Raw genomic sequence first — 25,896 nt, forward strand, 5'->3', positions numbered from 1 at the left:
TTTTGAAAAGAACGTGAGCATGTCACTTCCCCAATTATTTTTGTAAGGACATTTAAAAAACACTGGTTATATCAGATCCCTTCTCTGTGAATGGTCTTAGATTGCTAGTAACACCTATTATACATGAAGTACATTCTTAATATTTCCACTAGTAAAGAATTAGCATGGTTCACACATGAGTTCTTTTGCTGAAGAATGTCTAAATGAATTTCACATATACTTTGATATTATAAAATGAAAATGGCAACAAAAGTAACACTGAGTAAAATAGACTCAAAAATCAACAACTCCGGAATGTATCATTTAGAAAACTTCTTCTGCTAATAAAGCCTTAGCAATAGACATATGCTGGATGCTCTTAAAAAAAAGTACCAGTGGCATTTCCATTACAACCATATTTAACTAAAGTAAACACAACTACATGTACTTGATTAGAGAAATAGATAGCACAGGGGGGAACTGCATTACCCAGATTTGAGGCAAAATCTCAAACTGGAAACCTCGACTGCAGTTTCAAAGATGTCTGTCAATCTTCAAACAGCATGGACCCTAAGCATTTAATCTGGGGCTCAACTGGAGAAAGTGGTATCGTTTTGCCAGAGGAAAAGTTGGCTTGTGCAGGCTGTATGATACTGACACCATAACCTGACTCAGTTGTAAGATTCAACTCGAAAGTTAAATTAGTTGTTACTGTTCTAGAAGCCGGTTTTCTTTCTGTAAGTACATATTTTTCTGCCTTCCACATATATACAGACAGTCCCCGACTTACTATGGTTTGACTTATGATTTTTCAACTTCACGAGGGTGCAAAGCAATAGGCATTCAGTACAAACAGTACTTCAAATTTTGAATTTTGATCTTTTCCCAGGTTAGTAATATGTGGCACCATACTGCCCGATGATGCTGGGCAGCAGCAGGGCCCACAGCTCCCAGTCAGCCACCCGATCACGAAGGTAAACCGATACAACCATTCTTACCCAGACTACCATGCTGGTTCACTTTGAGTACAGTATTCAATCAATTACCTGAGATGTTCAACACTTGATTATAAAATAGGCTTTGTTAGATGGTTTTGCCCAACTGCAGGCTAATCTACGTGTTCTGAACACATTTCAGGTAGATGAGGCTAAGCTATGACGTTCAGTAGGTTAGGTGTTGAGATTCATTTTTACTTGTGATATTTTCAACTTATGATGGGTTTATCAGGATGTAACCCCATCATAAATCAAGGACGATCTGTATAAACACTACCAGGAAGCTTATTATCCAAAACCCATCTTCAAAAAAATGAAAAGAGCAACATAGCCTTCTCAAAGCCTTATCTGCATGCAATTTATCTTAGTGCTTATTATTGTATAGTTTTGAAAAGCTCAAACTACATTATTCTCTAGTTTTGAAAAGTTCTATAACCAAACAGCAGGTACCATTTACTGGCACACAGGGCTACATTTTTTCCTAAATACCAACTACATTGCAAGGTAGGTATCACTCCCTGTTTACAGACAGGAAAATAAAAAAAAAAGCATAGGTCTCTCCAGCTGTGAATGAAGCTGAAATTCATGACTGGACTCGTACAGAGCCACTACTTCTCATTCACTCATCAAGAAGTCAGGCAAATAAATAGGACAAACGTTTTTCTAACAAAACCACTTTTATTTTTTAATCATTTTTACTATCAAATACAGAACAAAACTCAAGTGTGGAGGCAGTGTTCACTTGACTTCAACTGGTGATCTGTGTTAAAGGCCTGTGCCCAGCACAACCTTGCCTTTGTGCATAAAACCTTCACTGGAAAGTAACCTCAGGATGGATTCCCTTCATTGGAGCTTTTTAAGTCAGGGGCACTATTTTAAAGTCCAAAATTTCTTACTCCCTTTTGAAAAGTTAGTATGTTTGTATTCAGAGATTACAAGTGAGGGAACAGACTGAGTAACAGTAGGTTTAACCACGTGAAACAGCCAATATTTTACTTGTTTTTGACTTACAAAAATGGCAATGTCATATGGTTCAACCCTTATCTACTAAAAAAGGTTTTATAAGTTTAAACAAATGTCATTTGTATTCAACTTCGTGTTTAAAAATGCAGTGATTAGGACGGTTACTAGAATTTCTTACTATAGACAAAATTCCTTTTGATAAAACTGTTAAAAAGTTACTACAAACTGTAAATACAATGCTGCTTTTCTATCATTTCAAAGTTAAAAAAAAATTATACTTAAACTTGGATAAAAGCTACAATTCCAAGCCTCATTTTTCCCTTAATCCCACCAAACACTACTGATTTCATAAATGAATAAATATACTATTTAGTATTGTACAGTAGATACATACCATTGACAGTTTCTATACTATTCCAGAAAAGGCAAATATTTATATTTCACCAAAAATATAAATTTACTAGATACAGGTGGGATCATTTGTTTATCCTAAAGTTCACTGTTTTACTCAACCCAATTCCTATACTGAAAATATGAGAAATAAAATTACACTAAGAAGAAAACTGTTTTAGATAAAAATTAAACCAACTCTGACAATTCTCATGGCAACTAATCACTACAGTGATGGATTTCATCTTATTATTATATTTAAATATGTGGATTGAGAGGGGCAAGAACTTGATTTGTAAAATGAATGAGGTAAATGTCATACATTCATCAGCGTAAATAAATACAAATACAGTTTTACAGGAACATGAACATAAGTTTCAGGGTTTTATTATCAAAGTCTTGTAAAACAATTTCAGAAACTGTACATCAACATGGCACAGACTGTAGCCTACTTTTGTTTTACTGCACAAAAGTGAAGCTTGAAATACCTGTAACTAAGAAAACAGTTGCCTAACTACTATGCATTTAACATGGAATCACTGTGTGCATAAGATTACTACTGCAGTAACAGTAACACAAATTTATTGGTTTTATACAACTTGAGATCAAATAAAAAGTACATCATCAAGTAGACCTCTCTTATTTTAAAAGTATATGAAGGTCAATTTAAAATGCACTATCCCCTTTTTCCAACACTGAGATTAAAACAAATTAATAAAAGAGTGGAAACTTGAAAACCACGATGAGAGAGAACTTTCTTTTCCAGATGGACTCAGGACAGGCAGATAGCTTGCACTGATGGAGATGTGGAATAAATTACTTTAGGAAAAAAAATTCCCAAACACCTTATGAAAAAGTATACAACTCTACTTCAAAATATGCTACTTACTCACTGCCAAAGGCAGTTTTATTTGTAATCTTGTTTCTGTATTTAAAGCCTAATTAGCCATCAAAAAAGGTTAGTGCATATATAACCTTTCAAAGTTAAACAAAAGCCACAAAAATTTAGCCACAAGGCTTAAAGGATTATCTATTTCAAATGCTCATTTCCAGATGTAACTATAAGAATGTTAATTTGTCATGTCAACAAACAAGACCATAAGTAGATCCATCATGTTGGAGAATTTTAATGACATTTAGGATATTCCTGCCACAAAATTAACATGCAATCAGTGCATTCCCTAAACGGCTCTATCACAGCGATGAATCAAATTCTAGAAATACTATAAGTGAACTTACCTAATAAAGGAGATCATACAACATAAACAATCCATGCCTGCTGGAGATGCATGCAGCTTCTCATTTTTGTTATGAAGCAGCACCAGGATAGTAAAACTGCTTGGTTACTCAATCAGGTTTCACCATGTCAAGAAATGGTTCCCCAGGTATCATTTTCTAAAAGCTTTTGGATGTAAATAACTAACGTCAATATCAGGAGCTTATAACCATTGGAATAACTCAGAGCTGTGTACATCTAGGTCTGAGATGAGCAAATACAGCATTAAGAAACCACACGGAGGAATGACACTGATGCACGTGTACAGGTGGACTCCCATGGTGGCGGTGTTCAGTCACTCATATCCATGTCTTCTTCATGATGATCATCCCCGTTCACTTTGGATTCTCGTAGTGAATCACCATTTCCCTTTTCCACAGAACATTCTTTTGTTTTAGGGGAACCTGGTTCTGTTGGTTTCTTCTCCTCTTTTTTCTCCTTCTCGCTGTCATACCCCTGTTCCTCTTCATCATAATCCCGTGTAACCTGCTTTGCCAAGGAGAATAATAAAAGTAAACGTCTTCACAGAAAAATCACTTCTTAAAAGTACCAGCACCACACAAAATACCAAAATAAATTAGTCTGTAAACATACTTTTACATCTTTATCACTCTCTGATTTTCTTTCCCGATCCTTTTCCTTATCTTTACTTTTCTTTTTCTTGCTTGTTGATCGTTCTCTTTCATCTCTGCTTCTTTCTTTGTCTTTATCTTTCTTCTTCTCCTTTTTATGTCTAGGATGACAGTAAAATATTCTCACAAAAAATGCTTTAAAGGAACCACTCAAGAAGTTTCCCCCTTAAGAGTAGCAGTAAGTTTAAACTTGTTTAGATGGGAAGCTTGACCCAAGGTCATAGGCTATAAAGAGGACAAAGGCCCAATTTCAAAACACAAGCTGTGCACAAGTAATCCAGGCAAGAAGACTATTACTTGGTTACAGGTCTAAATGCCCAGTCCTAATCAGTGTTTATCAGAACCCTGTCTCAAGTCATACAGGGGATAGATCAGCACGTGCTTAAGCACGTGCTTTTAATTCCTGAAAAGGAAGAAAAACTGCAGGACAGTTTTTAAAAGAAAAACTGCCAGTTTCTGAAAAATAGAAAGGATAGATCTAAATGATTAATATTCTTACCTCCTAGGGGATGGTGAGCGGGACAATTTTCTTTTAGGAGACCTAGGCTTTTTAGGAGATCTTGTACCACTCCTGCTTCTTCGTCTTCGTCTCTCTCTAGAACCACAAATGTGCAAACTAGACTTTAAAATCAGTATTATAAAAAAACACAGACACATCACAGCTGATGCATCTATGACAGAGCTCCACTAGGAACTCCTACAACAGGATTCTGCTAATCGAATACTGCTCTGAGCTGAAGAATCAAATCAATAATAAACAACTGCAATTCTTTTGCAAACTATATACCTTTCCTTCAATGCCCTCAAGAAACCCCTACGTTTCTAGCAATTCTTCTTAAAGACATAACATCAAGCTATTAGAAATCTTAAATTTGAGGAAAGAATGATTAACAAAAGTTGTAATTTAATAGGGACAAACAGTCTGAAGTAAACTATTATTTAAGAAATCAGTTTTAGATTCTAACATTCAGCAGCGAGACCAGATACAGGATAATACATTGTGATATGGAAAGCAGTTGCTAATAAAATCCAAAAAAATTACACTGAATCATTACGTAAAATTCAGAGAACTAGAGTCAGTGATAACATGGAAATCAAGTGGATTTACTATCCTCTAGCAAACCACATCCCCCAATCCCACTTTGAGCAGTTAGTGTTAAGATGTATAGGCTTTCCCTCTTTAAATTGTGGCTTTTTAAAAAAATACTGTGCTTCTGTCACTATTCTCAAAAGTTATAGGACTAACGAGATGACCATTACATGACAAAATAATAAAACCCTATACTTTCAGTTGTCTGGTTTCCAAATGAAGCTTTTTAAATCCTTACAGCCCCCTGTGACTCCCCACTCCCAAAGCCCCATCCTGGAACACTTATACACAACTTTTCACTCATCAAATACTCATGAAGTTCATAAGGACTGGCTATCTCATACTTTTTGCTACTGCTTTGTGTAACTGATACTCCAAACTTCCTAGATGGAAGAGAGACTTTATATTATATTTCTGTGGCCCTCGACAGATTGTAGCACAATTACAAACACATAGTAGGTATTCAATAAAAACTTACATATAGAATATGCCTTAACTCAGAGCGATCCAATAATTATGTAGGGTAAGGTAAGGTGCTTATGATTAAGTACACTAAATAAAGCAACATGCAAAGAAGTGCCTCCAGCTGTTAAGGTAAGAAAGTGCATGCTGCATGTCTCATCTTTTACATCCCTTCTGCCACCTATCCCTCAGACTTGGTTTGCAATTTCCTTGCACACTAAAACCTGGTTTCATTTTCTTTTTTTATATATTTACCTTTGAAGAAAATAGTCTACCCCAGTTCAACCACTTATCTGCTTTCTGTCTTTATAGATTTACCCATCCTGGACATTTCATATAAATGGAATCATACAATACGCAGTCCTTTGTGACTGGCTTCTTTCATCTGGCATAATTTTCAAGGCTCATCCATATACTGTAGCAGCTATCAGTACTTTGTTCCGTTCTACCGCTGAAAAAATATTCCACCATAGGGATATACCATTTTATTCACCCATGTTAGTTAACTGACATTTGGGTTGACTTTTTGGTTGTTATGAAGATTGGCAGTGGATGTTAGCTCAGGGCAAATCTTCCTCAGCCAAAACAAAAAACAAAAAACAAAAACCTCTATGTGTAACTTTTTTAGGAACTGCCAAACTCTTCCAAAGCAGCTGCACCATTTTACATTCACACCAGCAGGGTAGAGCGCTCCAATTTTCTCCGTATCTTCACCAACACTAGTTATCATCTGTCTTTTTGATTGTAACCATCTTAGTGGGCGTGAAGCGGTTTTGATTGAAACTTTTCTGATGACCAATGTTGAGCATCTTTTCAGGTGCTTATCAGACACTTTGCATACCTTCTTTGGAGAAATGTCAATGCAGATCCTTCACACATTTTTTAATTGGGTTATCTGTCTATGATTGAGTTGTAATAGTTTTTATATATTCTAGATACAAGTCCCTTATCAGATACATAAGTTGCAAATATTTTCTAGCACTCTGAGGGTTATCTTTAATTTCTTGATAGTATTCTTTGAAACACAAGTTTTTAATTTTTTTTTTTTTTTTTAAAAGATTTTATTTATTTTATTTTTCCCCCCAAAGCCCCAGTGGACAGTTGCATGTCGTAGCTGCACATCTTTCTAGTTGCTGTATGCGGGACTCGGCCTCAGGATGAACGGAGAAGTGGTGCCTCGATGCGCACCCGGGATCCGAACCCGGGCCACCAGCATCGCAGCGCGCGCACTTAACCACCAAGCCACAGGGCCGGCCCAAAAGTTTTTAATTTTGATGATCTCCAATTTATCTATAGTTCTCTTTTGTTGCTTATGCTTTTGGTGTCATATCTAGGAAACCACTGCCAAATTCAGGATCATGAAGATTTACTTCTATATTTTCTTCTAAGAGGTTTTTAGTTTTAGCTTTCACATTAGGTCTCCCTCATCCATTTTGAGTTGTTTTGTATATAGTGTAATAAGCCTCCTAGTGAATTGAAACAATCAAGATTAAGAAAACAAACACTGCAACAATACAGTGTTGTATTGTTGTAAATGGGACTGGAAGAAAATGGAATTAATTACTAATATATGAATTCCATGTTAAGTGTGAAAAATATATTTTCTGTCAAGTTTGCAACACTGAATTTTCACTATGGCAGGTTAAAGGCAGAATTACCAGTCTAAGAATGACACAAATCAGAACTTGTACTGCCTCCCGTTATTTTGATGAACCACTATACATGGCAAAATAAATTATTTTGAGTATTAACGTGGATATTTTAAATATAAATTAACACAATAACATGAATTTAATGTAGGGGCCAGCCCTGTGACGTGGTGGTTAAGTTCAGCACGCTCTGCTTCAGCAGCCTGGGTTCGCGTGTTCAGATCTTGGGTGCAAAACTACACCACTTGTCAGCCATGCTATAGTGGCGACCAACATAAAAAGTAGAGGAAGACTGGCACAGATGTTAGCTCAGGGCTAATCTTCCTCACCAAAACAAAAAAAAACAACAACAACAACAAAAAAAGAATTTAATCTAATAATTCAGTATACTCTAGCCATTAAAACTTAAATGTTTAGGGGAAAAAACCACAAACCAACCAAATCAGGATGTGAAATGCGTAAACATAAAAACTAACTTCTGTTAAATTCCAGGTTATTTCAAATATACTCTACACCACAAAATTATCAAGTAAAAAGAAAGATGAACTTCAGGTTATTCCTCACAAATTGTCTTTAAAAAACTTCAACACTGAAATATGTATCTAGGTACTGGAGAACATTTAATGTTCACAGCCTATTAATACTTGCAAACAAAGGAAAAAAAGCCAAGAATTCATAATGCCACCTCACCTGCTTGCACTTCTGGAACGTCTGGCTGTGCTATAGCTTTTTGGTGGTGTTTTGGAACGCTTCTTTTCTTTGTCTTCTTTCTTTTTGTCTCTAATAAATGAACACAATTGATGCATTAGAAGATTCAGCTAATGTAAATTTACACAGCACAATGAGAGCTAATCCCATTCTTAAAATATGAATGCTATTCTGATAGAACTGTATAGAAATAATAGCTCAAGTGGCATATCTGTGCTAAATACCTTAAAAAAAATCCTATTTTCCTGGTATTCCACATAAAACTTCTCTCCAATAAAGTAACGTAAAGTAGACTGTGTGGTGAGAAAATCATTAAGGATGTTGGCCAGTTTCTTGGTATGTCTGGTGATAAACACCAATAGTTCTAATGACTGTCTCCAGGCTCTTCAACACTGCTTTTCCTCTCAGTTGATTACCAGTTCCCCAACCCACCGTGACTCTACGTCCTCTACTATCAGGCTCAAACCCATAACACAGTATCAAAATGAATCATCAATACTACCAATATGCTTCCGAAGCACACACCCCATGTTAACCTCTATCATGGATCAACCCAACCCTTCTAGCATTTTTCCTGCTGCTACATATTCTAGGCTACTCAGTACTATTGGAAAAATATCCCATCACCAGGGACTGTTACTACAACCACACCTCAACTCTAAATCTTACAGATTCTTGTAAATTTGCTTTTATTCCCCACAGCATTTTTTCCCCAAGATCACCATTCTCTCCAAGACTCTGGGGAAAGGGTAACAATATATCTGTTGAATGAGAAGTCCCTTACACCCAGAAACACATACACCCCTATCCTCAACTATTCTATACTTTTAGAGATTAAAGTATCCCTTTAGCTGTTCTAAGCTCACTCCCCACCCTGTATTCTCTATTTCATTCCCTCCCTTCACTGGTCACCCTGCTCCCTCAGCTACCCTCTCTCTTCATTCACGTTTTTATCATAATCTAATTCCTAGATTACTGTCACAGTTCCTTAAGGGGTTCCAGTCATGTTTTCTACAAAAGGATCTTTCACCCTCTTATCAGAAATCTTACAAAGTACAAACTTGAAAATATTAACTCCTGTTCATCACTTTTCAATCTATTTCCATTGCCTCCTGGATCAGGTACAAACTCCTTAGTGTGAACAACAAAGCCTTCTGCAGGATCTGTCTCCTTACACTTTTCTGATCTCATTTCCTCATCCTCCTACAACAAAATACTTGCTATTTCAAGAATTCAGGCTAACTTTGTAAACAACATTCTCTACCTGAAACCATGCCCCTCACTAAGTCCATTCAAATCTATCAGAATTTAATACTCAAGAGTCAATTCTCAATTAAGCCTCCTCCAACATCTCTAACAATGGCCCTTCCTTTGTCGTTATATCCATCTCTCTCCTAGTATAAAGTAAGTTCCCTGAGGGAAGCAATGCCTAACTCCGCTTTGTATGACAGATGCTTCATTAAGCAAGCTTGTTTGTTCGACTGACTGGATTAAGAGATGACTCACTCTGTAAAACATAATGACTGAAAGCCTTGTCACAGGTTGAACACTCAGTAAAGCTATCCCAGAACCTCTGCTCCCAGCTGAGTTATATGTTTACCAAGAATAAATTTTGTTGGCCCCAACTGGCCTTATTATTTTAATTACATAATATATAAATGGATAAATAAAGGACTGCTTCTGGAAAATTAAGGCAAATATTTTAGAAAGAGATAAAGGATAGTTGCTAAAAAAATAAGTGTTGTAAAACTCTGTGTGTGTGACAACTATGAATGGGAAAATATAATAAAAATATAGGCACTTTTTTGAGGGACAGAGTTCTCTTGCCACTTTAGAGGTGGTTCAAATGAAAAAACAGTAACTTGGTTATGTGTTACTCAAGGCTAGGCATGCTAATTTAAAAGGGTTTGGCCCTATATGAAAAAGAATGATTATTGAATGCATGTTTAAATCGAAATAAAACGGTTAAGGTGGGGAAGTTTGTTTTTTTAATGAGTCCTCACTTTAACTCTCTGCTGGTCCCAAATCATGAGGTAAGAGACTCTCCAAGTATGCTTCAGTGTCTGGCATACAGCAATTCTTTTTTTTTTTTTTTTAATTCTTTATTTATTTATTTGTTCCCCCAAAGCCCCAGTAGATAGTTGTATGTCATAGCTGCACATCCTTCTAGTTGCTGTATGTGGGACGTGGCCTCAGCATAGCCGGAGAAGCGGTGCATCGGTGCGCGCCTGGGATCCAAACCCGGGCCGCCAGCAGCGGAGCACGCGCACTCAACCGCTAAGCCACGGGGCCAGCCCCATATAGCAATTCTTAATAAACGTTTTTTATAAGGTGCTGATGATGATATAAATAAAGATAAATTAAGGTATGATTGTCTGCCATAAACTCTTTGGCACAGCATGAGGAATGGCTGGTAGCACTAAATCCTTAGCAGTAGTTTCATGGAAAGAAGGAAATGAAATAAGGCAGTAGGATAGCCAAGAATTTTTACTGCAAAGAAATCTTATCTAAGCCTTCAGCTCCAAGCAGAAATCAAGTTTACAAAGCAGAACAAGAAAACAAATGTGAGCCTCCTCAAACTTCAAACAGTTTCTCCCCCAGTCTAGCCCAATCTCCCATCACCACCTTTTGTATCATTAAGTAGCACAGTACTTGAGGTCTTGAGAACTTGACAAGTTATCGCCCCACCCAATATTACTAGTCTACTGTACCTGGTTTTTGATGTGCTCCTTGACCTTCTACCTCTGTCTCTGGAATGAGATCTTCTCCGTCTTGGACTTTTGGATCGTCGCCTACTCCTTGACTTAGAATGTGATCTCCTTCTCGATCTGCTTCTTGACCGCCTGATAATGTAAAAGGACGCCAAGACATGCATATAAATGTAAAAAGACTAGCTCTGTGTGTTGACTATTTCACCTAGCATCAGACAAAAGATTCAGACATATGGGCTAACCATCAGTAAATGGGGGTAATTTCCCATCAATTGCTGCCATTATTTATTTAGTCCATATAATAAACATCTTTGATACCCTAGAATTCAGTAATACCTTTTAACACCTGGAATTCCTCTTCTGCTAGAGAATAAAGGAAAATAAAAAATTTCTGGTTTATTTGCATCATCTTTCACAATTATATAGCATTTTAGTATATATTTGATTCCTCACCATTGCAGGTTAAGTCTAACAATTACTGAATACTTGTATATGCTTACTAGGCTTTACAAATACTAACTCATTTATCCTCATAAGCCTATAAAATAGGTACCACTATTATTCTCATTTTATAAATGGAAACCATGGAGTGGGTTGCCTTCTATCATTTCTGGTTGTCGTTCTCTGAAATGTATTTCACTTTGATTTACACTTTAAGAGAAGTTCAAGCAATGGAGGCCTCATACAGATATACACAATTGAGTACAAACTGCCTCTTTTACTCTCATTTCCACTCAACATACACTGTCTGTATATGATCATCTCTTTCCTATCACATAACAGAAATGTTTCTCTCTGCACCCTCTCCCCCATTCCTCCTCCACTTCTATACTTTCTCTCCCAGGACTTGAGAAGCAAAATTAACCTTTGATGTTGTCACTGATCTTCCTTCCCATATTTTATTTTCTTCTGTTTTAAGAACAATTAAAAATAAATTGCAGTTCTTTGCTTAGACTTGATCATTTAACTTCTAGTGACCCTTCAACCTCTTTCCATGAAAAATTTCAAATACAGTCTAAACTTTTCCCCTTTATTTTTTCAAGGTGCCAGAGGATGGACATTTTAGAAATGGAAAAGATCTGTGTTCAAATCTCATTTATAAACCAGTTGACAGCATTCATTACTTAACTTCTTTGAGGCTACTACTTAGCAGTCAAAAAAATAATAGCACTTACATCACAGAATAGTTGTAATTTAAATGAAATTATAAAGTCCAGCTCAGCGCCTTAGTGTAGGCATATACATTAAATACTGACTCCCTTCTTTCCTCTTACTGATGTGCTAATATAGCTTCGGTTGCCATCATTCTCCAAAACAGCTGTTTCAAAACACATCAGTAGAGTCTTATCAAATTCAATAAATTTTTACTTTAATCATTTCTTATTTTTGACCATATTTGAAACCATTTACTAAAACAATCGCTCTTAATAACATGTCTGTATTCTAGGAAATTTTCCTGTAATGCTTACCTATCTTTCCGTAAGCTCTACAAGGACAGGGGGTATATATGTCTACCTTATTCACCACTGCACCCTTGAGCAATTACTACAGTGCCTGACTTCAATAAAAGGTACTAGTAATATATTTTGAGTGAAATATTGACCTTATAAAATATCAGAATCATCACTTTCTTCTGAAGAGTTAAAAAAAAATTCTGGAAAACAAAAACTGATGTTATTACAATTAACTACGACTCATCTTTTGAGCATTCTGGCTTTAAGACAAATTTAAATCAACAATCATTTTAGCTAAACTGAGTTACACATTTTTCCTACCTTTAATCTATATAGAAAAAAATATAGATGTAGAAAAACAAATCATAAGTCATTCTCACAGGTTTCTTTCTAAACAGTGATTAACAATATAAAATACTTTAAAAAATCCAATAAGCAGAGGTACCACATCAGTCTATCTACTCTAAGGCCCCAAAACAGTTATTTTTCAACAGTAACTACTGTGGAGTCACTTGAACACACTTACTAGCTTGCATGAGCTTTTTATTTTTATTTATTTTTTGGTGAGGAAGATTAGCCCTGAGTTAATATCTGTTGCCAATCCTTCCCTTTTTGCTGAGGAAGATGGGCCCTGAATTAACATTCGTGTCCATCCTCCTCTACTTTGTATGTGGGATGCCTGCCACAGCATGGCTTGATAAGCAGTGCGTAGGTCCATGCCCAGGATCCGAACCTGCGAACCCCAGGCCACCGAAGCGGAGTGCGTGAACTTAACCACTACGCCGCGGGGCCAGCCCCTTATATGAGCTTTTAAACATGGAAAAATATAGAGATTAGCATATTATATACCAAAGTAAAAAAGCTTATTGAAAGTAACGGTCATTTTATATGCCAAGATGCTTAAGACACTACACAACCCATACTAATTATCTGTTATGATGTGTTATTACAAGTGTCCAAAAACACTTTGCTCAGGGAAACAAATGTTTCACTGTTACTTCCCACTGGTCATATTAAAGCAATTCTAATTAAAATTTGAGAGTCTTAACACGTACTTTATATACAGAAGAAAAAGACATAGGCTCTCTTTTATCTGTAAGAGTTTTCAAATGTCAAACTAAGCTATGAGAGCACTGTTATGGAAGATTAGTATTGCAAGCAGTACCAACACTTCACATAAGAGTAAAACTTTAGCTGTATCTTGAACAAAGAAAAAGGAGTTTCTCAGGTGAGGTGAAGATGTGGGAAAGAACATGAGGCAGAAAGGAACACGAGCAAAAACATGGAGGCATCAGGAAAATGACATGTTCAGGCAAGTAATACTGTGGTTAACTGTTCTGGAGTGGCAAATGACATGTGTGGAAAGATAAACCAGGATGAATAGTACGAAACCTAATCTCCAATGTGATGGTATTTTGACGTAGGCTTTTGGGAGATGATTAAGTCATAATGGTGCAGCTTTCATGAATAAGATTAATGACCTTATGAAACAGATCTCACAGACCCCTCGCCCATTCCACATGTGAGGACACAGTGAAAAGACGGCTGACTACAAACAAGGAAGGGGGTCCTCACCAGACACCAAATTTGCTGGCATCTTGATCTTGGACTTCCTAGCCTCCAGAATGGTGAGAAATAAATTTCTATTGTTTATTAGCCACCCAATCTATGGTGTTCTATTACAGCAGCCAAATGGACTAAGACGAAGTCCAAGAAATGACTTGACAATGTCACGGGGTCCGTAAGGCTGAAATTATTTCCAAAATAATAAGCCATTATTTGCCCTTTTCACTGTGTTGACATTTGCACTAATGTGCAAAAGCAATGGTCGTGTCAAAGTGCTGGCATCTCCTCAGCACAAATCAAGGTAGTGGCAACTGAACTGCCCTAGTAGTCACTGCGCTCTTCACTGGCATTCACAATACGCACTTGCAGTAAAAGAAAAAAAATAGGGGCAGCCTGGTGGCACAAGTGGTTAAGTGAGCACGCTCCACTTCGGCAGCCCGGGGTTCACAGGTTTGGATCCTGGGCGTGTACCGATGCACTGCTTGTCAGGCCATACTGTGGCAGTGTCCCATATAAAGTGGAGGAAGATGGGCATGGATGTTATCTCAGGGCCAATCTTCCTCAGCAAAAAAAGAGGAGGAGTGGCATCAGATGTTAGCTCAGGTCTGATCTTCCTCACAAAAAAAAAAAAAAAAAAAAAAAAAACCGAAAAGAAAAAGCTATTTTCAATAAGGATGTCCTTGATGAAGCAGTAAAAACTACTAATTTTATTAAATCTAGTCCCCTGAGTACTACTAAAGTAGTATCATTATTGAGTAGCAATATTAAATCCAGTCCCTTGAGCAATATTCTGTGCAATAAAATGGGAAGTATGCATAAATCACTTCTGATACTTACTCAAGTTCAATGGCTGTATCAAGACACTTTGTGATTGCATTTTGAGCTTAACTAACTGCTTCTTCCGTGAAACATTACCTTTACTTTAAAGAACTGACAAACTATGGTTATTCAGACTTGGGTATTTGGCAGACCGTTTCTTGAAAAATGAATGAAGCCTAACATTTCAAGGAAAACACGTGAATTTGTGGCCAATAATAAAATCTGAGCTTTCAAGAGAAAATCAAATTCTGGAAAACTTGAACCCACAATTGTGAACTTGACATCTTCCTAATACTTAAAGAGTTTTTTGACGAGATTTGTGGTAACATTACCAAAAGTCATTTTTTGATATTGTATAACAAAATGTGTTACCATTTGAAAACTTGCACAACGCAATGAATTAATTATTTTGCAAACCACCAATGCATAATTTTACAAAAGCACGCCTTGGAAAAAGATCCATTCAAAGTGTAAGGAAGATCAATAGATTTTAATGTAACAGAATATAAAAGGTTCATTATTATGGTTTCAGATTCCATACTGCAACTATCTTTTAAGAAACTACCACTTGTCAAGTTTTGCTGTTGTATCAAAGAATACTATTCACAACTACCTGAAAAGATTATAAAATTACTTCTCCCTTTTCTAACTACATATTTGGTTTGTGTGAAGCCAGATTTTCTACATATACCAACCAAAATATATTGCAGTAAGTTGAATGCAGAATCCTGCACGTCTTCTATTAAGCTAAATATTAAAGAGATTTGCAAAGAAGTAAAACAAAGCTACTCTTCTAATTTTTTTGACAAGTTTTGTTTCAAAGCTATGTTAATACGAATGGGTTTACTATTGTTATTTCAACTGACAGTTTTAAATTTTAATATGGCCAACATCGATTGCTATTACTCATATAAACAAAAGCTCTTTGGGCTTCTCCTATTTTCTACAAGTATGAAGAGGACCTAACACCAGAGCCCCTGGTCTAAAGAGAGCCTTATAAATTTATATAGGGATGTCACGCAGAAAAGAGAATAAACTGATTTAGTCTTACTCTAGGCAGAATGAAGGATGATACCATCAATTAGTTTATCCAGGAATACAAAGAACAGTCTCAAAAAAAAGAATAACAAGTTGTCACTGCAAATATTCATGCACTAGATGGGTAATCTGCAGGCTGCCTAACAACCTCCCAAATTAAAAATTTCAGGAGTCCAGTGAAAAGTCAGAACTATAACTCACTAGTTTCAAGTACAGTGTTCTTTCCGTAGTACTAACTCAGTTCAGTGCTCATGTCCCAGTGCCTTCCTCCTATCCCTGGATTTTTTGGAGTTTTAAAGGATCAATCATCTATTTATAGCCTATCCCTTTTTTCCATTTACACATATGTGAACACTCATTCACATAAGCTGCTAACAGCAGTGACACTAAAAACTTTAACCAGGAGCTAGTAGGTTAAGAGGCAGCAAATTAAGAAGGATGTGACGTACAGAAATTATCTAAGGTATAAATGACTATCAAAGCAGTCAGTCGAACCTGTGCCTAGAAGACGAGGGAGTCCTCCTCCTCCTCGAACGTGACCTTGACCTTGAGTGCCTCCGTTTTTCTTCTTTCTTATCTGGATTTAAAAGAAAAGGAATCTGCATTTAGAAATCATCAAACAAACGGGGAAACTATTCCCATTCAGGAGTTACTATAAGAATTTCTTTATTATCTTAATTTGTAGCTTTTACATATAATCCTTAAATGTTACGAGTGATCATTTTACAACGAGAATGCTGAAGCTTCGATTAAGTGATGCAAATTATTGAGGCTTTTGGTAGATCCAAATTAGAATTCTGATTTTCAGCTATTCAAAGGTTCCCTTGACTATTTCATTTCAGACGTGGGAGGCTGTGAAGCGTTGCCCATAAAACACCCTATGAAAAGGATTATCTTTCTCATTGTTTATTCTTTAGAGGTTTCTAAGTGAAGAGTCCCTTTTTCCATTTTTAGGTTCTACTTTCCCAAATACAGCTACAATTCACCAAGATTAAAACTTTAATTTTCATAAGTTTATGTATTAACAAGATCTGCCAACCAGCAGTTAACTGTAGAATATATTTAATAAATAAAAATATAAAATAAAAATTTTAAATTCCTGGTCCAGCAAAATGTTCCTTCTTTCTTCACCACTTAGCTCTATGCTCCTTTGCTTAAATAAACTCATGTACATTTATGTTAAAGAGGTTGATAAACAGGCTCCACGTTTGGCCTCTAGATCCAGAAAGTCATGCTTCATTCACTATTCTCACTATATTCTGTGACAGAACTGGATATTAGCAAAGCTAGTTCTCTTCTTAATCTGTCTGTCTCCCCTCCTCCTCACCAATTTTCAATTGTGTAAATGTAGGAGATGTAGGAGACAGATCTAGAATGATTTGTCTCCATTTTCTATTTTTTAAATAACATAAGAAATTCCTTTAACTTAGGAATAACAAGAGAAAGTCACCGCATTCTTCATACATGGACTATCATCAAAGTGAGAGTGAGTTCCTCCTTCACATTTAGATCATTTCATTAATAGGATTCAGTTTATTATGGATGTCATTATTAATAATAAAGTAATAAAAATCTGGGGGGAGGGAATTCATAAAGAAACCACTTTTAGTCCAGTTATGAGTTTTCAATGAAAAACAGTAACAGTTACACATGGTGTTCTAGCTTTGGAGTCACAGATCCAGCTGTCTATCTAAAGCTCCTACTGCTTACCATGTGACCTTGGGCTGATTATTTAATATTTTGTTGATTAAATGAGGTAATACACATAAAAGCACTTGGTATTAATTTATCCAGTATTATACTTTAAACATATTTTCCTAATACTATATGTACTAAAAACTTTCCCACTTTTTAAGAAATAAGAACTGAAAATGAATAAAACATTATTTAATGGAAGAAAAAAATCCAGGACCAAAGATCCAAATATATATATAAGTAGACAATGAGATGACCATTCATTTCAGCTCAAAAAAACAATCTGCAAAGAATAAGGTATTTGCTTTTCTTTAAACAGATGACATAAACAGAAGCGTCTTCACTAGATTCTCTTGGTCAAAGACTAAAGACTGAAAGACTAAAATCAATTTGGCTATCCCAACATATGCAAACATAAATGATGAAAAACCACCAAAAAACCATAAATTAAAAGCAACCAAAATATCACACCAAGTATTAGATAACCCTAGGCACTACTAACATTTTGGATGGATCATTCTCTGCTTGGCGGGGAGGGAGGTGCACCTGTCTTATACCTACAGGATGTTTAGCCCTCGACCCACTAGGTGCAGTTGGTACCAGCACGACAACTAAGCGTCTCCAGATACTCCCAAATACGTTTGAGTAACAACTCCCCACCCTCCATCCCCTCACTGAGAATCGTTCCACTATATGATCTTTTACCAGAACTTGGAAAATTAAAAAATAACTAGAGTACTCTTCAACAAATTTCTAAACTTATGCAATAATCATTTTTGCCAACAATCACATAATTTAAGATTCAACAAAATTCACACAAAGATTCACATAAACCTATTTTACCTGGTTCTATAGCAGCAGAAATTAGGGACTGTGCTTCTCGTACTCTCTTCATGGCTTCCTCTATTTCTTTACTAGAGGTATCTGATTTCAAACTTGGTGAAACAAGACCAGCAGCTACATGATTCAACCTGAAACAGAACCAAGAATTGAGATCTGAAATATTTAAAAATGCACAACTGCATCTCAAATAAATATATAAATGTTTCATGTATCATCATTTTAGTAAGATACTCCTTGAAAAAGAGGGGAGGATTCCACGATAATTTTGGTAAAACTGTAAATAGTTTAGTACCCTTTTGAATATTTACAATGGTATCTGCACTTTAAAAACTCAGAGATACCTGGAATAAGAAAAACACCTACTTAATTTTGCTGAATATCCATTAACTTTCCATAAACACATTTTGAGAAATGATAGTACATAGGAATATACTGATGCTGAAGATTTTTGAACAGAACTTTCCTTCATCAGATTTAAAAATTTTGTACAACATCGTAATTTTGTTGGGGAAGAGCATTACTTTTAAGTTTGCAGATGGGAGAAAATGAGGCGGAGGCCAATGGCACCCCAAAGTTATTCATCCAATTCCTGACTGGAAAGGCTAAACATGCACCTTAAGTGTTTATGCACGTGAGAGAAAATTATAGACACTAAATTTAGGATAGTAGTTACTTGTGGGAAGAGTGGGAAATGTAAACACGAATGGGTACACAGGGAAGTTCAACTGCACGGATGATATTTTATTTTATAAGCTGGGTGGAAGGTGCCTGCTTGGATTTTATCTGATCATTTTTAAGAAAAAAGGCCACTAAATACTATAGTCAAATGATTCTGCCCTCCGTCCCTCCCTCCATACTTTCCTATTACTGATAGTGACTTTTACCAAGTTAAGGAGAAAAAGGATTAAGTTCAAGTTTAATATACCAAGAAATTACCAATTAAAACATCTTTTGACTTTGTTATATATCAAGCAGAAAACAACAGTTACAGCATGAAGAGAACTTTTCAGAGCACCTAAAAGATGTTGGCTATTATTATGTGATATGTACTACTCCTTTGATCCAGGGCAGTGTCTTCCTCACTTCTGTCTCCCTAACTCCTATTCATCCCCCATGGCTTAGCCTCTGTGATCTTCAAACTAAGTTCTCCTCCTTGTAACAAGCACCTCTTACTTTCTCTGGTTAGATACACATGATTTACTGTATTGAAATAATGTCTCCCCTCCTGACTAGAGCATAAACGCTATGACAGTACAAGCTTACAGTAGGTAGTCAATATATATTTTTCCAATGAATCAACTAAAGATAACGTTTAGCTCTTTTCCTGTTATCTTGGGATAAGCTATTTACAACTATTTTGAAAGATTCCAATTACACTAAAACAAAACCCTTTACAATGGGCTTATCTTGGATTTTTCTTCTTGTTTCTAGAAAACAGAATTATATATTGCATGCCTTGAAATAACTTTCTTTCTAACTATCCAAAAATAACTGTTCTCTAAACATTCACATACTATACCCATATCACCAGTGGAAACACAGAAAAAATCCTTACTTGGGATCAACAGTACTCATAAGCTTCAGCAACTGATCTGCAGCAAGAGACTGCAAAAACAAAAGTATAACAATAATGAGAATATGTAAAACAATAAATGATTGCTATTTTATTTTTTCAGTGTGCTGAACTATCCTAAGACAATCTGGCAAAACTACAAAAAGTAACATATTCTAGGCACAATGATGACTAATAGAAATTTAACACTAGACAGATATGTCATATTAAGTTTTCTAGTAGCCACATTAAAAAAATAAAAAGAAACACATGAGATTGGTGGCTATATTACTGGATGTCCAGAGCTGCTTTAGCAAGTTAAATACAAAGACTGTGAAGCTGAACAGTCTAGATTTTACAGAACAATCACCTCCTGCTTATTTTAAGACTTTCTGAGGGAAAAGTAATGTTTTAAAGAAACATGTAAAACAAAACTCAAAGTGCTTAGCCAGTATAATAATCAAGAGATTTCCACAAAGTAAAAACTTCAGAAAAAAGATTACAATGAGAGCAAACAAAAATTTCCAAGTGACTAAATGACAGGAAAACAAATGATAAAAACACATTCCCATCCATTCCCAACTGTTTACTCTGACTCCATAACATACTGACGATCTTCTGGCTTCCTGTGAATCTACTCTTTACTTTGAACTACATAAAACAAGACATACTTTAATGGGTAAGGGGCTAATAATACAGTGACCCTGTAAATCTTATTTTAACGAGTTTACGTAAGAAAAAATTACCACTGCACTATCACAATCACTTATCTCCTGCTCTTGAAATGCAAGCTAGCAGTTAATGAAATAAATTAATTATAAAACGAGCTCAAAGTTGAAGGGTATTAAGTCATACCTGAGAGTTCAAGTTTGCTCCAGGAAGCCCAAGCGCAGCAAGGGCAGGATCAAGAGTAGGAGCTCCCAAGGCAGCCAGTGGAACAGCGCCAATCTGTGAAATTACAAATTTCATTTACTTAAAATTTCATTTCTGTTCCTTATACTGGGGTCAACTTGCCACTGTGGCTAGAAAACAGTCCTAGACAACACACAAACAAATGGGCACGGTTGTGTTCCACTAAGAATGAACAAAAATGGGGGTCTGGCCCAAGGGCTGTAGTTTGCCTACCCCTGCTATATACGATGGCCACATTTTTCATGAACTACAGCACATTTATCCCTAAAATCAGAATTTAGAAAAATACAAAAATTTTCAATACATTCTTGTGCCAACTATAAATATTCATTGCTTCTCAGCTCCAAATCCACTGTTCTGTGCCCACTTTGTGATACTGAAAGCAGCATCCTTATAGGTAGGATACGTGGCATGATGTTAAGCTTTATCTGTAGGGGGAGCTGGAAGGATATGGACTGTGGAAGGGGTTTCTCTTACTGGTTCCTATGTCCCCTCTCCAATTGTTACTGCAGTGCCATATGGGATACCCAGTGGCCTTCACCTCTCAGGCAGTTGCAGTGATCCTGTTGAGCAGCTTCCTAGCAAGTTTTGTGGCCCCCAGAGAACTTCTCTACTACCCACCCTTTCAAAGGAGGTCTGAATCTTAGCCTCAAGGGCAAAGAGGAGCCCCCTCTCATCTAAATGTTGTTTCTTCCTTCCTCAGCCCTAGCAGTAGTAGTTGCTTCCTATACTTGCAATTCCTGTATTCATTAGGGCTCCCCTAGTAATCTCCTCTTACTAGTAAACTTTTCCTGTTCAAATTACTGTGTGGTTCTGTCTCCTGCCTGACATAATTCTGAGTAACCAATAATTTAACAGACACAAACCATGCAAAATCCTATAGCTTTGGAGGCAGTTTGACCTTTTGTATAAGCACTGTGCTGAAAGTTCTCCTAGTTTCAATTAATATTTAGTAAACATAAGGTATCAAGCTTTCTGTAATTTAACTGTTTACTGAGTACAATTTAACTGAGTTAAAATACTATGTTAATACTACTACAAAAATGGCTATCTTAGTTATTACACAATGTTATACACCAAAGATATCTACCAATTACCAAGATCCTCATTTTTTAAGTAAAAAAAAAGTAGGGATTAAGTAACAAATTCTTGATCTTATTCTCTATGATACTATACAGTTCACTTAATAGTTAACCGAAGCATTTAGACAGGCAAAATAATGTAATAGAAAGAATACTGTTATAAAGTTCAAGTTGAAGCTCATCATTCACTATTACCTGTGAAACCACTAACCATTTACAATCTCTCCGAGTGGTTAGAATACATTGTCATTTAAAGAGTCTTTTAGTTCCAAAATAATATGCTTTTTACAGCATTATCAGGGTTAGAAACATTACCCAGTAAAAACTTTCACCAACTTTTTATTTCATCTTCCCCATATCAAACATCTCCATCAAGAATTCATCTTTATTTCAAGCTACCCACTTAATTCAAACCCCAAGATAAGAGCAAAAGATCAAAGGGCACTGAGAAAGCAAGAAAGAAAAAACGAAAAAAAACAGACGTCTGAACTTCAGCTTTATTTTCTTTCCTGGGCCAGACGAACATACTTTTTTAACAGTGTGTTCAACAGAAGTCTATGCCTCATGAGATTTTTTTTTTTCCACATAGTTACTTATGGGTTATTTTGAGAGCCAGTGGCAAAACGGATATAACAGGCATTTACAATTTTCAGAATGTTCTAAAAATGCAAACTGCCAAGAGATTCCCTTTACCTTTTATAATCTTGTACACACATGATATCGTTCTGGGAACCAGAGTCACAACACTTAAGAAGCTCAAATACGTTGAGCTATATCTACAATTCTGTGTTCCTTTCCATCCTTTAGAATTCAAAGAACTAGTACCTGGGTAAGTGGGTTAGGAGTAGGCAGGAGTCCACCACCAGGCAGAAGACCTGCCACTGCATTAGCTGGTGCCAACAGAGACAAAGCCTTAGTCTCATCAGGAATAACTCCTGCAGAGAAACATCCTTGCATTAGAACATACTCTTTTGCAAGACAGAAAACACACAAAAACACCCAGAAAATGTCTCCCTGATACACCACCTGAGTTTGTTGAAAGTACTTATGTTCGCTAAAATATAAAGCTTGATTTCTATGATTATTTATCATTAATTTTATGTCAGAATGAAACTTCAATGTGTGAAAATTTGTTTCCTTTTTCTCTACAAATGGTTAAGTTTCTAGAGTAAAAAAAAAAATAGCACAATACACACTACTTTTTTGTTAACACTGCCAAGATTTCATCACCTGTACTCGATTTTTAAGTCATGAACCAAACGTAAGCAAGCACAGTCGGTTCTCCAGGGGTGTGCTCTCAACTTTCAAAAGCTGTTTTATGAACAACGACTCGTGTCGGCTGCTTCACTATAAAGCACACAGAAAAATCAAGATACACAAGACAAAAAAAGTTTGATTTAGGGGTTAATAATATGGTACAGTTACTATGATTTTCTTTTACACCTACCATACAAATTTTGTAAAAATTAAGAGAAGAAAAGTATGTAAAGGAAATATTCTGTTGGAAACAAGGGTAGGGCTTTTGCTGACTCATGAAAATGAATATGAATGTTTCTGAAGGTCTCTGAATACACACAGGATGTGTGTGTGAGAGAGAAAGAGAGAGAATAGGTAAAACAACATGGCACATTCCTTACCTGTACAGTAAAATGCTTTATGTTTCAACATGTGCCATGCTAACCATACCAAAAAATGCTGCTATAGAGTGTCAGTTCAAAAGCTAACTTAGTCAAACTCCTTAAGCCAAAAATGACATGTATGTCTCTTTTTAAAGCCTAATCTGTGTATTCAGATAAAATCTAAGGGTCCTAAGACAAATATTTATGTAGACAATTTAAATTCTATCCAACAGCAAAAGCCCTATACAGATGGATTAATCTGTTAATGTGCCCAAGCCCCCAAAATGAGAGTTCAATAATACAATTAAACTATATATTTGCAAATACCAGTAGTATTTCTGTAATACATATTAAGAAACTGCATCTCATCATAAAACATACAATATGTACAGGGCACTTAAGAGAAACTGGATAAGCTGCAGAAGAAAACTGTTGGGTGGTATTTTCAGCAGGGCCTGGTATATAGTTCAGGCTGAACCAGGGAAAAGAACTGTAAAACACAACAACAAAAAAGAAAAACCACTGTTAAATAAAGGTAATGGTTCCTTCCACCTATACTGAGAAGTGCCGATAATATAAACAAATGTATACTACACAGCACTGTTATCTTGCTTGTGTCAGAGCTGTCATCAATTTAGATACCAAGAGTTATGGAGGGGGAGTGGGGAGAAGATCATTTAGATATAGGGCATTAATGCATTAATATTAACAAACCTAAAAGATCATGGGATAATTTTGCATGCAAAATTATGTTTCAAGAGGATAATATTAATTATCAACATCTTACTCAAATTAGTGCATTTGCAACATTTCTGGCAAACTAAAATCCTCTTGAATTTATTGTGAGACACCTGATAGAAGATCTGCATCCATTAAAAAAAAAAGTCATGCATCTGATCCTCTGATTTAAAAAAAGACTATTTAAAAATAAAACTACAATTTAAAAATAGCAATGAGGCCCCTCACCAGTTAATTTTCATGCGTCAAGAGTATTTTTTTTACTGCTGCTTTGATAGAACCATGAAATACTGCATGAATGTGTAGAAATGAAAGAAAAAGAAACAGACAAAAGAAACAAACATTAACCAAGGAACCTAAATAACCCCCAAATCCATTACTATTAAGAGTTCCTTCCAAATCCAGCTATCTCAGTTTTTACCAATTAAGACTATTCCTTACCGTAGACTTTGTGTCTATTGTTCTAAAACACCAACCAAGAACCAACACCAAAGTGTAAGAGCTAAAACTAGGGTGAATGGTGACAAATGGATTGAGTACATCAGTTATTTAGTGGAGATAACATTAATACAGCATACCATACCAGTAATTAAATACACCAAAAGCAAATTCTGGAAATAAATATTTCTGTTATTCTATATATACATCTAAATATTTCACTTTCAAACAGATCCAGAAAAATTACTGTGATCTACAAATACTGATGAAAGCCAGTTATATGATATACTGTATTATGTTCAGGCCTTGGGAACTATGATACAATACTTAGCCAATAAGGATTCTTTAAATTTAAAGGCTAATGCTTTGCACATTACTCACATATTCGACCCTTGTTCCGAAAGCTATCATCTATATATTACTTATCCTAAATTTGAATTCTGTAAATTTTCTCCTGGAGGTAAGTCTTATCCTACAACAGGCACACTGATATAAAAGAAATTGCTTAATAAAAACACAGTTAACTCAAACGTTTATCAGCATATATATTTTAAAACCTTAAATGGGGCTCACACACTTTAATATTATGGAGATAGATGTACTGTTATTATATAGCATGCCTTACCACATCTATGAATGCAATTTAATTTCTTTAGAAAACCACACAGGCAATTTTTCTAAGTTTTAAGGACTAGACATTTCACAATGTTTACAAGGTATGGTGTAAATGTTCACACATCGATATTCAAAGATCTGCGATAGTATCTAAAGTTAACAATATCACGATTCCACTTCCACTGACCAGTTCATTAAGGAAAGGGGAAAACATTTAAACCCTGGTCAGCACATATGTTAAATAAATCATTAACTTCAAATCCAGTGATTTTATCATATTCAGTGATTTCTTAGATCAAAATTTATAGTTACCAGAAAGCAAATAAAGTACCAGTACATTGGGAACAAACTAATTATAAAATATGCCTTAGAAAATTTTACAAAATGGAATTAAAATAGTGCTGTCTTGTCACAGTGGTTTTTTAGATCCAAAAACCCTGCTCATTATTTTTCTGTCAAATTACTTTAACAGCCTAAAATGTAAAAAGAGAGAAAATGTGGTTAACAAATGGTTACACCAGGAAAACACTTGGGGGACTGGAGTGCTTGCTGGCCTTTAGTTAATGTCTAGAATCCCCTGTAGCTGCAGAGGACCCACTGTTTTTCAGTCATCTGGAAGAGTTTTGCATTTGCCTTCTCCACTACAAAAATCACACACACAAATAACAGA

At 35.8% G+C, this 25,896-nt stretch overlaps 1 protein-coding gene across 8 annotated transcripts in view; it reads right to left on the reverse strand.

The window, feature by feature from the left end:
* Positions 1-2,698: 2,698 nt before the first annotated feature.
* The window catches only part of SRSF11 (serine and arginine rich splicing factor 11), a 44,263-nt gene continuing 21,065 nt past the window's right edge, over positions 2,699-25,896 (reverse strand). For 5 of the 8 annotated variants that reach the window (XM_087449169.1, XM_087449163.1, XM_087449162.1 and 2 more), the window contains 11 exons: positions 22,642-22,751; positions 20,678-20,770; positions 19,826-19,875; positions 18,271-18,398; positions 16,228-16,309; positions 11,192-11,215; positions 10,856-10,987; positions 8,127-8,216; positions 4,735-4,830; positions 4,198-4,336; positions 2,699-4,092 (listed from right to left, as the gene is read on the reverse strand). In XM_087449169.1, the coding sequence (XP_087305295.1) occupies positions 3,895-4,092; positions 4,198-4,336; positions 4,735-4,830; positions 8,127-8,216; positions 10,856-10,987; positions 11,192-11,215; positions 16,228-16,309; positions 18,271-18,398; positions 19,826-19,875; positions 20,678-20,770; positions 22,642-22,751 (1,142 nt within the window). In that variant the 3' untranslated portion in view covers positions 2,699-3,894. The remainder of the gene's footprint in view (positions 4,093-4,197; positions 4,337-4,734; positions 4,831-8,126; positions 8,217-10,855; positions 10,988-11,191; positions 11,216-16,227; positions 16,310-18,270; positions 18,399-19,825; positions 19,876-20,677; positions 20,771-22,641; positions 22,752-25,896) is intronic. The other 3 variants (XM_087449131.1, XM_087449139.1, XM_087449133.1) reach the window with 3 other exon arrangements.

This window comes from Ceratotherium simum, chromosome 2 (assembly GCF_057802395.1).
Source record: "Ceratotherium simum simum isolate JZ-2026a chromosome 2, ASM5780239v1, whole genome shotgun sequence".
Lineage (NCBI taxonomy): Eukaryota > Metazoa > Chordata > Mammalia > Perissodactyla > Rhinocerotidae > Ceratotherium > Ceratotherium simum.